Raw genomic sequence first — 13,405 nt, 5'->3', positions numbered from 1 at the left:
GCCTCCTCCTTATCACTTAACGGGTGAACCCAAACAACAACGTGCACATGTGGGATGAGCTGCACGAGGACTCTCCCACGCGTACGCGCGGACACTCCGCCACTCCAGGTTTGTGCTCAGGAGGTGACGTTTGTGCGCGTTTATTGTGCTCGGAGTTTATTCTCAGATGTAGAAATAACAACCTTTGTAATCAATTGTGGCTTTTAAACTGGAAATTTTCATTCATCAGGATATATAATGTGCGATTGAAGGCGCGCACACACACACACACACACACACACACACACACACACACTCCCTGTTCGTTCCTGCTGTTTATCAAGGTGATCAGGGGACAGAAGATAAATGTCCTGGATCCTGGATCACAGATAACAAGTCCAGCAGCCGCCATTTGCATGGATTTCACATTAACCTTAAATCTAAACTGGCAGGCTTCCTCCCTGTCTGTGCTGCCCTTTAGGGACCTAAATGCGCTCAAAATGACTCATTCCAACAAAGTTTGAAAGCTCTTCATATATAAAACAATAATTTATTATTTCTCTCATTTTACAAGACAGCAAATTGTGGTTAATTAAGGAATTTCGGCGACGCGAAGCAGGCCGCCCCTTTATGACGTCGGTAACAGATGGAACGTCGCTTTATTAGAGAGGAAATTCAAACTATTAACAGGAATTTGTTACAAAATTTTATTATTATTTTTTTTTAAATTTACAAACATCCTTTGGAGAGGAGGGTCATGAGATCTACCTTGCAGTAAAATAGGATGGTTTCCATAAAAGAATTACGTAGGCGTAACAGTAAAATACTGATGAGTGATATATATATATGTATATTTATATATAGTATGAACAAAATAATGCAGTTAGTGTAAATGCTGGCGGTTTATGTATGGCACACGGTCATTCCACGCTTTCCAAACCTTCCGAAAACATCCAATGTTGCTGTTTTGTCTCCAAAACTCTTAAAAAGGGCGGGAAAAGATAGGAAAAGGCTACTGAAAAAGTTTGGGAAAGGTCCCAGAAATCCCTCTGGGGCTCCGCCGCCTGCAGGACTTCCTCTTCACAGCAGTGAAAGACACCGTCCAGGAGAACTTCTGGTTCATTTTATCTACAAAGTGCTGCCACCTTGAACGAGGCAGCCATCTCAGCGTCCTCTGTACAGTCCGGAACATCTCTGGCCCGAGCCGGACCTACACCGTGGTCACGGACAGGAGCGAGTTGTACACCCTCGTTCCGTCTGGAGACTTGGTGCCATGAGTCAGCAGTTCTTGGATGGTCATCCAGTTGTCGAATATTTTCTTGTTCCTCTTTTTCATCATCTTTTTGTGGCTGAGCTCGATGATGTTGGGCTCCTTTCTGTCCTCGGCGCCGGACTGCTCCTTCAGACAGTCGGCCCGGCTCTGCTTCATGAACTCGCGCCGCTGCCGCTGTTCCTTGGCGCGCACCACGTGCTGCTTCCTCTCCTCTTTGCTCCAGTAGCGGCCCATCTTCAGCTCGCTGATGGCGTCGTCGTCCGTGGTCATGCCGCTGCGCTCCTCGTGAATGCGCAGGGCACGCTCCCGCAGCAGCTTGTCCCGGATGGGCCGCTTGGTGATGTAGCGGGTGCCGTCGCTGCGCACCTTCACCTTCCACTCCATCTTAGGCTCGAGGTCGGTGGGGCCGATGGGGTCGCGGCACATGCTAACCAGGCTCATCTGGCTCTGGGCGTACTCCACAGCCGATTTCTGCTGGATCAGCTGCATGTAGCTCTGGTAGTGCTGGGCGTGGGCGGGGATGTGGGCGTGTTTGTATGGAGAGTGCGGCTGGGAAAAGCTCCGCCCGGACTTGCTGGACTCGCCCGGCTTCCTTTCCTTGCTTTCGGCTTGCAGACCTCCAGCCGGATCCTTGGAGGAGCCTTTGCTCCGGCTGGGGCCTGATGCTTGATCTTGGCCAGGGAATAAAAGAGGCTCGAGCGCCCTCCCACCGGAGCTGCCGGCGGCCGGCGCTCCGGTCGGGAGCCGCGTTCTCCGTCCCTCTACGAAGCGAGTTGTCTGGAGACAGCTCCAGCGTGAGGGGGGTGCTGCGGCAGCTCTCCCCGGTGTTGTAGGCGCTCGAGCTGTCTTTGTCAGACTTCTCGGGCAGCTCTGTGATGTCTGAGAGCTCGTGGCGGCGTGCGTCAATGCTGGTGTTGTAGTTGCGGAAGCCGCTGTCGTGGAGCATCCAGGATTCCCGGCACTGCTCCTTCAGCAGCTGCATCTTGTGAGCGCGGACGATGTTCAGGCACTCCAGCTCGATGGTCCGTAGCTCCTCATTGAGCAGCTCTAGCTCTTTGTCCACACCTTCCTGGTCCTGACCTTCAGCGCCTTGGCAGTGGAGGCCCTGAGCTCCGCCGTTCCTCATCTGACACTTCAGTTCCAGGAGCTCCCGAAAGCGCTGGCACTCGTCAGCCGTGATTCCCAGGAAGTCGGCGTCTGCGTAGTCCGCGGAGATGAACGACTCGCCGCTGAAGGGCAGGTCGGCGCTGCCGAGGGTGTCCTGGCTGTAGTTCAGCTTCCGGCAGCTGCCGAGCGTGTTGGAGGCCGTGGTCTGGTCGTCGCCGAGGTTCTCCTGCTCGGAGCTCTCGTCGTTCCGCGTGCTCTCGTCGGTGCGGCCCACCCCGCTGTCCTTCTCGTGGTGGTTGGACAGGAGCGTGGCCGTGTCCGTGGTGCCTCCATCCTCTTCATGCTTCTTCTGTGGAAACAGACGTCACGCAGCTCACAAACTGGAACATTCCCTCAGTTATTGGAATTCTTATTGGATTTAAAATGGCTCGTTTAGCATCAGCAATCAGCGGTTGCCCTCAGCAGAATGGATCTATTGAAAGGATCTGTTGATAATGATCTGTTGTGGATCGATGTGGTGCACACGCGTACCTGCTGCAGCATGCTGGCAGTGAACTGCATGGCCTGATGGTGCTGCTGCTCCAACATGTCCATGTGGAGGTCATCCAGAAAGTCGTTCCTGTCATCATCCATCCAGCCTTCATCCAGCTGTTGGTGGACAGAGGAGACATCCCATGTGTTGGACGTGCTAAATACAAATATTACTAATATTTAATGGCTTAAGTGGGACGGGCGAGCTTCCTTATTACCTGGATCTCTGGCCGGGCCACCAGCAGGGAGATGTTCTGGTTCCCCTCTCTGGTCAGCAGGGCCACAGCATCTTCTCTGTTCTGGATCTCTACACCGTTGATCTTGAGGGACAGGAGAGTTTGTTTTAACCATCCGACCTTTTGTCCTTCCAAGCGAGCGCTTTGATCACGCAACACAGGAGAAAGGAAGCCGAGGCATCTCACCTGGATGATCTTGTCACCTTCTCTAATTCTGCCGTCCTTGGCTGCAATGCTGTTGGGATCAATCTGAAGACAAGGAATCAACATTAGGACTCGGAGGGGTGGAGATCTGCCTTCAGCCGCAGCAGATTCAGGTGACACACCTCACTAATGTAGATCCCAGCTTCATCTTCATCATCAGTTCTGTAGCAGATGGTCAGGCCCAGCTTCTCCTGTATGTTGTCTCTGTACAAATCCACCTCCTATGGAGACAAAAACCATCTCATGGAGCTTTCAGGAGCCACTCAATCAATATAATGTGACAGTTAAGAAAATGGAAAAGATCACTTTGTGTCTGAAGCCCTTCCTAACTGCTACATAAGTTAGCTAAGCAGACTCTTTTCTTCTAAACTAATTTAAAAAGTGACTCGGGTGGGATTGGAGGTGAAACAACATCATTTGACCCTTTGCCAATCATTCCTAGAGGCCACCCAGGTTAATCTTTTGTTGTCTACAGCGCATCCGCGTGAACTTTACCTTCCCGCACCAAGCCACACCGTTCCGCCATATTTGACATTTGAAATGTCACGGGAGGGGGGGTTGGGGGTGGGGCGTGGGGGCTTTAATGGGTGGGGGCTTCAGCGTTGGCAGCAGTCACAGCACAAGCGCGATCGCGGCCCGATCCAGCCATTGTTGGCGTGCATCATCAGATTCATCATTGGGACCCATTAACTGTGCCATCTAATTACCCACCAGGCCACATCTCCACTGGAAGGGGGGGGGGGGGCTTACTGGGCTGTGTCACTGATAAGTAATGATGTCACCAAGGTACATCTACCAACTCCAATCCTGCCAGAGCAAAATGCTGTTTACCTCATATTCCATCTCCTCACGCTCGATGTCCTGCTGGATGCCCTCCAGGAAGTCCGTAGGGTCAAAGTAGGCATGTCCTGAAGGATGCCTGAGAACAGACAGGAAATTATGGACTGGAGAACACAAAACCACAGATCACAGGAGGAAAATGTCGTTCACATCTGAACGCGCTGACAGAACCCTGGAGAAACCTGATGCACAGACGCTAAACCCTCAAGCTAATAATAAGGTAACACGTCAGCTTATTAATTTGACATGGAAATCAATTAAAGAAGTCATGATTTTCCATTAAAGGGTAACTGCAGCCCCAGAGCTGTCAACAAAGCCAGACGGCAAAGCCGCAGGGAACCACGCACACACACATCCTTACACTTCTATCTTTGTGAGGACATTCTTAGACACGACACATTCTCCAGCACCCTACACACACACACACACACACACACACACGCACAGATATGCAAATCCAAATGAACTCGGCCCTCTTTTTAATGCGTTTGTGTGCCCCGGAGGAACATTCTCCCCTGAGTGACATTTTCCCTCAGTGTGTCCCGACGGAGACAAATTGCTTCTTTCTTCATTAACTGCCGAGAAGAAAAGTCGGAGTTTAGGGGAGCCGATGTTTTCAGTTCTGCTGATTTCTGACGCCAATGACATCCTGCAGCTCCTCTTTTCTAGCGAGACGATTCAAGCCTTTGATCTTTTGTGTTTTGTGCAGCTTGTTTTTCTCCTCCTTACGCACTTCTTTGCCACGTTTGCTCAAATCTGAAGAAAAATATGGTTCAGAATTTATGGGGGAGAATCTGCTTCACTTTAGGATAACTTGAACCAGCTGAAAGGCAAAAAAAGGAACTGGAGCTTCAGGGAAAAACAAATTTCATTTTTGAGAAAATGAGGAGCGTAAATCAGGATCCGAACAGCACGACTTGACTGTTGCGACACCGTAACCAAAGATTCTTCAGCAGCGAGGAGACGAGCTGGAAACGTGACCTTTTTGGGTCCTTCATGGATCAAACGTCCTGGATCAAAGCGAAGCCAAGAAAACTGGGCTCTAAAGCTGGAGGTAAGATAACAGTTCTCTGTCTATCATTATGCCCGTGCACGTTGCACCCAAGGACGCACGGGACACGGCGCCGAATAAAGACACCGATTTCATCCATCAGAAACCCGATTTCTACGTGCTCTTCAGTTAGAGACTCACTCCTCAGGGAGCAGATACTCCTCCAGCTCCGGTATTGGGGGTGAGGAGGGAGGCAGGTCTGTGAGAGCCGTGATGTGCTGAAGGGTGATGTCAGTCTGGGTACCGACGTCCGAGACCTGGGAGTCAGCAGCCGGGCCTCGGCGCAGAACCTGGACCACGATGGGCTCCTTGGCCGTGCGGAAAGCCTCCACCGCCTGGTCATGGGTGGCCTTGGAGAGCTCTTTGCCATTGACCTGGAGGAGACAGGCAGAAACAAAGCATCAGCATCAACCGTCCCGGCGACCCGGTCCGTCCCGGGAGATCCTGAAAGAACCCGGGCACCTTTGGAACGCCCCAGCGAGGATGATGACGATGATGATGAAGGCCCAACACATGTAGCAGTGATATTCCAGTGACAAAAGAGTGATTACGGCTTGTGTCACAGCGTCACAGCGGGACGAACCAGAACAAAGCCTTCGTTAGGAAAGCCTCGCCTTAATTAATCACAGCCATTGGATGAGCCCTCATTTAGATAAGTAAGCCCTCAGCTGAACATATATCTGACCTACTGTCAGCGGCAGTGCAGCTGTTGCCACGTGCTAACGAGAGAAGATTAATCTGGGCAGAGAAGAGGCTAATTAAGTTTGTTTGAGCCACTTAGTCCTCGCTGGCTGATGAATGATGAGTTCAGAGCCTGTCCCGGACAGAATGTCACTGGACCGGATAATTAAATAAAGGAAAATTAAGCCTTCACATCGGCGGTGCGAGACGTCCGGAACGTCGGGCCGAGCCTGGATCCGATTGATTTTCCTCGGGTTGCCTGTTATTTTCTCTGCAGCTGTGATGAGCAGAGCATCCCGGGCCAATAACGGATCCTCCTCTCCCTCCGTCAGCCAGCACATCATTAGCAAATGTGTTGGCCTGTTGAAAGCTTCTTAGGATCCCAGCCCCGGGGCCCGTTTCCACTTTACACACACACACACACACGCGCGCACACACACACACGCACACACACACACACACACGTGCACTCAGAGCTGTCTCAGATTGAAGCCACCGTCTGGTTGAAGCCAGTCATCTTCCAGACCATTAGGCAAAAGTCTTTAGCGGCTCTTCTCACTTCTCCTGACATCGAAGACGCAGGCGAGTCTGGGTTGGATGATTAATTTTCTGATAAACGTAGCTGGTCAGCGCACGCGCCTGCAGCGATGGCTCGCTCTCATTGGAATTCGCGGGACATTCTGCAGCTTCAACGCTGAGCTGTGTGTGCTGCCTTGGAAGAGGCAACTTCAGACTTTATCTTCTACATTAAAATTTAAAGATTGCTGTTTCTCAATACTAAGAGTGTGTGAAGCGTGTACTTTCCACTATGGCTGCTGCTCTCCATGGCCACGCTGAAATGCATTGTGGGATACCTCGATGTCCCAAGTCCACACAAGTCTTCTCCGATGCCGAGGAATCGAGCGTACTTGGCAGTTTGCATCGTTAGATTGAAACGGTACTTGGGCAGCATGGAAGTACGGACAAGTAGGCATATTAAGAAGATTATTTATAACATTATCAGAAGCACAAAGATGAAGAAACAACCGCTACGAGCTGAAGCACAACCGAGCAGACGCCATCCCAGAACAACAGGCCACCCTGCTCAGCTTAATGAATCACTCTGCATGAAAAGTCACACCAGACCCAACGTGCACGGCCACTTCCCCGATGCCGCGCGTCAGCTGAGGAACACAAGAGTCTTTGTGTTTTCCACGTTCTGCATGCAGGCTCCAGCGGTCCAACCTGGTTGCCAGGGACCCCGGGGCCACTTGAAGGCGGTGAACCGGAGACAAAGCCTTTAGCCTCTGTCTTGTTGAGCCCGGCACATTCTGCCTCAGTGCCCTCAATGGTGGGAGCCTCCTCCCAGCTGTGGAGGGAAGGGAAGGGGGGGGGGGGGTCGTCCGACCTCCATTCACTACACTCACCTCTGACACAGAATGGCACTTTATAGCACACTGGGAGAAAACACACAGCACAAACACGATGTTTCACCACTGCCGCACCTCTGCCATGCTAACACACGAGCCGCTTGTGCAAACAGGAAATTGATATAACCTCTAATTATGAACCGCACGGCTTTCACGCCCTGCCTGTACAAAGTAAATAGCAAAAAGGGGGAAAAATGGCGTCATCTTTTCCAATGAACTGGGCCGTGATGGAGCGATTCGAGACTTTCAGGACCGTTTGAAGGTGGCACCTAGAGATTTCTGCATCATAAAGAAGGGGCAGCGGGGGGAGCAGTGACGAGAGCTCTGGAAAATGATTCAGCATGGAGAGGCTGTGGATGTTGCTGTGAGATGGAGCCAGAGCTGATCATCAGTCCCACAGCCAGGCGCAACCACCAGATCAGATCTACGGAGACAGCCTAATTGTGGGGTTCTAATCCCACTGAAAAAAAGCTAATGAAATAATACATTTCATAAAGTTGCAGCCACAATGATTAAAGATTGCCCCAGATACTAATGCAGACTGTTCATTTACTGTTGTGTCTGTTTAATGTGCAGCTCTCGTCTGCTGAAACTAGAAAAATTACAAAATAAAAAGACATAAACACCCTAAAACAGGGTTTTCACAGGGTTGATCTGCACCCACACAGTATTTCCCAAATGTGATACATTGGGCAACTGCACCTGTGACATCATTAACAGCTGTTCTAATTAGAGAGGACGGACTTTAATTCCCTCCGATACCTGTAATGTACTCTTTGATACATTATCACCAGCTAGTGCTGGTATGAAGAGGAGAAGAACCTCATTGGAGGGCCTCCGTTTGTGCTCCTCAGGGATGTGCAGTGAGGTGAGCAGAGTGGAAACGCCATTCAGAGCGGCTCACACAGGAAAAGCCTGGGAATTTCTATAGACCAGGATTTTAAAGAGTTGGGCCACCCGCTCGCCACTCAGGCCCGACACCCTTCTTAGACCAATTCTTCAAAGTCTGTATTTCGGAACGGAGACGAGAGGTGACGTGATGGAGAGCAGGAAGACTTGAAGGCTTATTCTGAAGAGGGGCCAACACAAGGCTCAAACGGCAGCCTGAATGCGGGTCATTCTGTTTGAAAATCACAGTTAATCCCTCTTTTATTTGACAAAAGAACAGAAACTCAAGCGTCGGCCTACCAAACCTCCATCTGTGCACGGGCCCGTGTGCTTTCAAACCGCGATAAAACACTCGTGTTTTCACACCAGGAAATAGAAATACAACAAGCTAATCCCAAGGGTCACACACGTTTAGCTAACGCTCCGCTCTTGGCTACGCGGCGTCAATCGTACCGGCTCATTTTCAGCTCTCCTGGCCGGCCTGCTGGGACGTCTCTGCTGCGCTCCCTCGCTGCCGTTTACTCCGGACTGACAGTGGGAGTGCAGCAGGGACTTGGCGTGCGCTCCCCCGTGGCCGCCAGCCACCTGCTCCGGCCTTTACCAGATGTGACACACACCAGGGCCGATCTCAGCCGTTATTAAACACACACAGTCTCAGCCTCAGCCTGCTTTGTCCCTGGTCCCCGTCTTTGTCGAGCCTCATTATTAGAGCGGGGGCTGCGGCTTGCTGGCTCTGCGCTTTGATGACAGGGGTCGCTGACGGTAGGACCGGCGGGGGGAGGAAGGGGGGGGGGGGGGGGGGACTGTCTTCTACAAACATATTCGGGTCATTTTTCTGTCTGTCTGGGCCACAAGACTTCACACCGACACCATCTGGTGTTAGAAATATGAAATATGGCTAATTAAACAGCGCTTCCCAGAAAGCTGCGCGGGGGAAATGTTCCACATCTCCTCTGTAAACGGAGATTTCTCAGCACTTCAGTCGGTTTTGGTTAAACGTGCCCTCTGAGGGGACCAGCGACGGAGTGGAAAAACAACAACAAAGAGAGCGATACAGAGGCCCGAGAAGGCAAAGGACTTAACAGACAAACAATAGCCTGGATCGGTGTAGCATGGATTAGCTTGTGCTAAAGCTCTAATTAAGTTCTGGGTCTTGTAAGAGCACCAGCGTGGCGCCACAGCCATTACAAGGCGCTGGCGGGGAGATTTAGAGCCCTGAGACTGTCAAACAGAGTTTCCAGAGCCTCTACCTTGAAGCTTTGAAGAAAAGGCTGAAGGGATCACGGCTGTCGGAAGGGTCAGGTTTAAAAGGGAACGCGGGGCCGGCCTCGGCTCAGGCCTTTAATGATCTCGGGGAAAAGGGAAAACACTTCTCCTGAAGCGCCACGTTGGCTGTGTTTAACGATGTTTGATCGACCGGACCGCTGCGCGGACTGTAAAGCGTGTGTGATACATCTGAATATAACACACTCCTGGAGGAGATGTCTCCAGTCCTGCCCGTCCCGACAGCAGGGAAAACCCCACCGCCGCAGTCTGACAGCTCTCGTAACAATTATTAACCATATTTTCACGCTGCCAGCCGGGAGACGGAGGAGGTGTTAATGAACCGAAAAGGTTCAGAGTGTTTAAGGATTATTAACTCCGCAGAGAGACGGCGGCTGGTCCAAGCGGGCTGATCGAGAGGATCAGGCGGAATCGTCAGGAGGAATCAGACCTCCCACAACCCTCCAGAGGTGGAAGAGAGACGTGCTAACGACAACAGACCTGACGAGACGCTCGCTACAGAAACCTGCGGCCACCACCGACAGCAGCGTTCCTTCTCCAATATGGAGCCTGTCCGTACCAAGAGCCCGGTTCCAGACTTCCAGAGGAGGGTCGGCTCGACTCACTGAAGGTGGCGGAAAGTTCGGGCTAGTCTGAAGGTTTTCTTTAGCTGGCGAGATTAAATCAGGCGACTCACACAAATGATCTCTTTGATAATTACACTACTAAAACTTAATCATTGAGTTTTCATCCACAACGGAAACACGTGGATTTCACGGTTCCTCACGCACATCTTAATTGACTCTGAGGCGTTTAACCCGACGCACTCACATCTGGCACGGAGCCTCCGTGACAGACAGTCAGACAGACAACTGAGGGAAGCGTCTGATCGACCTGCCGCTTCAGGATAACACGACAGGCGGGATGACGGCCCTCTTCCACACAACACGCTGTCATTAGTGTGTGTGTGTGTGTGTGGGGGGGGGGCAGGGCGCCTCCTGATGAGCAGAATAAGTTAACATGGCAGCAAAGCCTTGTTTGATGAGCATGATCAAGGATATTTATAGATGGGACGGCGGAATCCAGCGGATCCCCGGAGAGCCTGAACATTAAATTCATTTATTTAATTATTGAGCACATAACAGCAAACCTGTTTACTCTGACTTGGATGGAATCCTTTAGGAGTGAAGAGGGGGAGCAAACAGGAACATCACAGGTATACAGGTGCACACAGGTGCACACAACGACACTGTATCAGAGCAGAATAAAGAAACAGGCAGCCTGCAGAGAGTAGAGAGCGTCTAAAGAAGTAAAACTCACGGCAACCGTCGCACCAAGACTCACTCTGATCACAATCGAATGATTTTTGATGGGAAAACAGAAAGTTCACGCCGAGTTCACGTGTAAACAGAGGTGACACATTTCTGAGACGGACCTCTGTTTGCACCACTTATTTACCGTCTCCGTCTGTTTTGTCAAATTAACTTGTGAGGAGCAGCAAATATGTGGGGGGGGCCGTCATTTTTAATCTTCCACCACTGCTGTGGCTGCTTTTCCTGCTTTGTTTCAGAAGAATGAATGAAAAAAAAAAACTAAAAGAACCTGTTCTCCCCTCGCCCTTGTGAAAACATTCTCCCCGCTCTATTTTCTTTTGGTGGACGGAAAAATGTGCAAAACAAGCAGCAAACAGTTAAATATAAACTTTAGTGAAAGTCAAACAGGGGTTAAAGGCAGAAAGCCCCGCGTCAGCATTCACTGGACAATAAGGAGCAGAGCTGTCACCTCTTCATCACCCCCCCCCCCCCCTCCCAAAGGCCACCTCTCGCTGACCCCTGTGGCCAGAGTTCAGCCCGCTCAGCTGCAGCCTCTCCAGCAGCAACAGAAACAGAACCAGAACCAGAAAGAGACGACCCACAAGGGCTACCTGGCAGACTTCGTAGAGGAGTTTGTAAGGCTCCGGGGGCTTCTGCAGGGTGCAGACGCTGCAGCCCATGGTCCAGGAGGAACGGGTGGCACGGTGCCTGGCAGGTCCACTTCCTCCAGACGGGTGCTCAGCCTGGCGTCTCGCTCCCACACCTCCCCTCGCCTCACATGCTCCCGTCCTCCCTCTGCAGCAGCGCCCTCCCAGACTGCTGCCGAGCTTACGGAGGCCGGGGCGCCGGAGCTGGCTTATATACACCCCCTCATGTTTATTAAGCAGCTGCTCTCATTATGCATGGGCGGGGTGGGAGGAGTGTTGGGGGGGGGGACACACATACGCTGAAGCCATCCAGCAACAGAGTGGCTTTTCAGCAACATCCCTGAAATTTTAGAATCTTAAATTTACCTCCTTTATGTGCAGTGAGAAGAATCTTTTGTAAGAATAACTGTGTAACGCCCCCCCCCCCCCCCCCCCCCCCCCCCCGTGTCCCTACAGTAGCCCTGAGTGGACAAAGGATTTTTGTGTAGATATGAACTTTACTGTCTGTTCAAGAAGAACGTAATCTGCTTTAGAACAGCCGCCAAAATCCAACTCACGTTTGGCGGCGAGACACAAGCGTTTGTGGTCTTTTCCAGCAACACCAGTTGGTTGCCCCGGTTACGCCCGACCCCTGCTCGACTAATCCAGCAGGAGACACCCAGCGCTGGGTTCTCACACGTCTCCCTGCAACTACACGAGCTCAGAGGAAAACAAAAACAGGCGCTCAAAGCTCACGCTGGTCTGAGCGGATTACTGCGCTGCTGTGGGGCTCTCGGCTCCTCTCGGTGTCCTGGTCCAGCACGCAGACAGAAGCTGCATAAACCAGACCTGGCAACCGGCCGGGCCGCTCGGGCGCCCCATGGCCAGGAAGAGATAAACCGGGGGCAAACAGGACAAATTGAGCTGCTCTTGTTAAATGTGTTTGTCTGGAATGGCGGAACTTTCTCAATGCAGTTGTGGTCCGGTTGGAATGTTCTCCCAGCCTGGAATAAAGAGCGAGGGTGCTAATCCATCCACCTGGGGGGAGTTCCTGGCAGGGGGGGGAGGGGGGGGGCAGGTCATCATTAGCCGGACGCTTCCACTGATCCAATCTAGCAGCACTTCCACGGCTCTGGAGCTGCGTTATTTGCCAATGTGAATATAAAACCCAAAGCAAAATCACACCATCATTAAACGAAACTTTCCTTCCTTTTATTTTGTTAACTTCTGACCTGCCTGAAAAAAAACAAAAAACGATGGGAATAACAATATTTCCCTTTCCCATTTAATACCTTTCCTTTTGCTTGAGCTCCCTCCCAATAAATCCTCACCTGGACAATCAAAAAAAAAAAAGGGAAGCGATCTTGGAATCTCACGATGAGCCCGTGGAGGCAGAGAAACCTCTGGTGGCAAACATCTGCCTGAGGCGAGCTCGGAGGGCATCTGTGAACACTCCTTCATGTGTGCAGGCTTTGCTGCTGTGGGCGTGAGGCTCTCGCTCCAACCAGTGTAGCATGAAAACCGATTCCACGCTCACATTAGCGCCAGCGTTGCGCCTGCGGCTGGGATCAGCTAGCCAGCGCTCCGGCCCGGCTAATCTTTATTTCACACCGAGATTAATCCCATTCACGGAGTCAAAACGGAGACGGAGCCCAGATATGAACGTCTGCACCGAAGGTTACGGCGGCGCTGCGGATGAAACACGCCTGTTAATGAATAATCAGAGGCGGGGGAACGAAGTCCACAGGAGGCCGGGGAACAGGACACGAGGCCGCTGAGCTGCCCGGCAGTGTTCGCACATTTAATTCCGTCGCTGCGGATTCGATTTCTTGCTCTTTCCTTCGACAAAACCCGTCTTCTGAGTCCCAGAGGTGCCGTTTGAGCCGTGGGCTCAGCTTTTATTCATTACCGGTCTAGACGTTGACACCGTCAGCGAGACAGACCATAATAGCGGCACACGGTTCGACAGAATGAACATCGTCATTTGAGGTTTTTTTTAAATAC

General features: G+C 51.5%; 1 protein-coding gene across 1 annotated transcript in view; it reads right to left on the bottom strand.

Moving 5' to 3' along the window:
- Window positions 1-672: 672 nt before the first annotated feature.
- The window catches only part of pdzrn3b (PDZ domain containing RING finger 3b), a 55,212-nt gene continuing 42,479 nt past the window's right edge, over window positions 673-13,405 (bottom strand). The window contains 8 exon segments of the mRNA XM_003973731.3: window positions 673-1,994; window positions 1,996-2,708; window positions 2,891-3,007; window positions 3,109-3,210; window positions 3,313-3,375; window positions 3,453-3,551; window positions 4,162-4,249; window positions 5,363-5,595. Of these exon segments, the coding sequence (XP_003973780.2) occupies window positions 1,190-1,994; window positions 1,996-2,708; window positions 2,891-3,007; window positions 3,109-3,210; window positions 3,313-3,375; window positions 3,453-3,551; window positions 4,162-4,249; window positions 5,363-5,595 (2,220 nt within the window). The 3' untranslated portion in view covers window positions 673-1,189.

This window comes from Takifugu rubripes, chromosome 19 (genome assembly GCF_901000725.2).
Source record: "Takifugu rubripes chromosome 19, fTakRub1.2, whole genome shotgun sequence".
In the NCBI taxonomy this organism is placed as follows: Eukaryota; Metazoa; Chordata; class Actinopteri; order Tetraodontiformes; family Tetraodontidae; genus Takifugu; species Takifugu rubripes.
The sequence above is the reverse complement of the archived record's forward strand: the minus strand, read 5'-3'. Positions and strand labels throughout refer to the sequence as shown.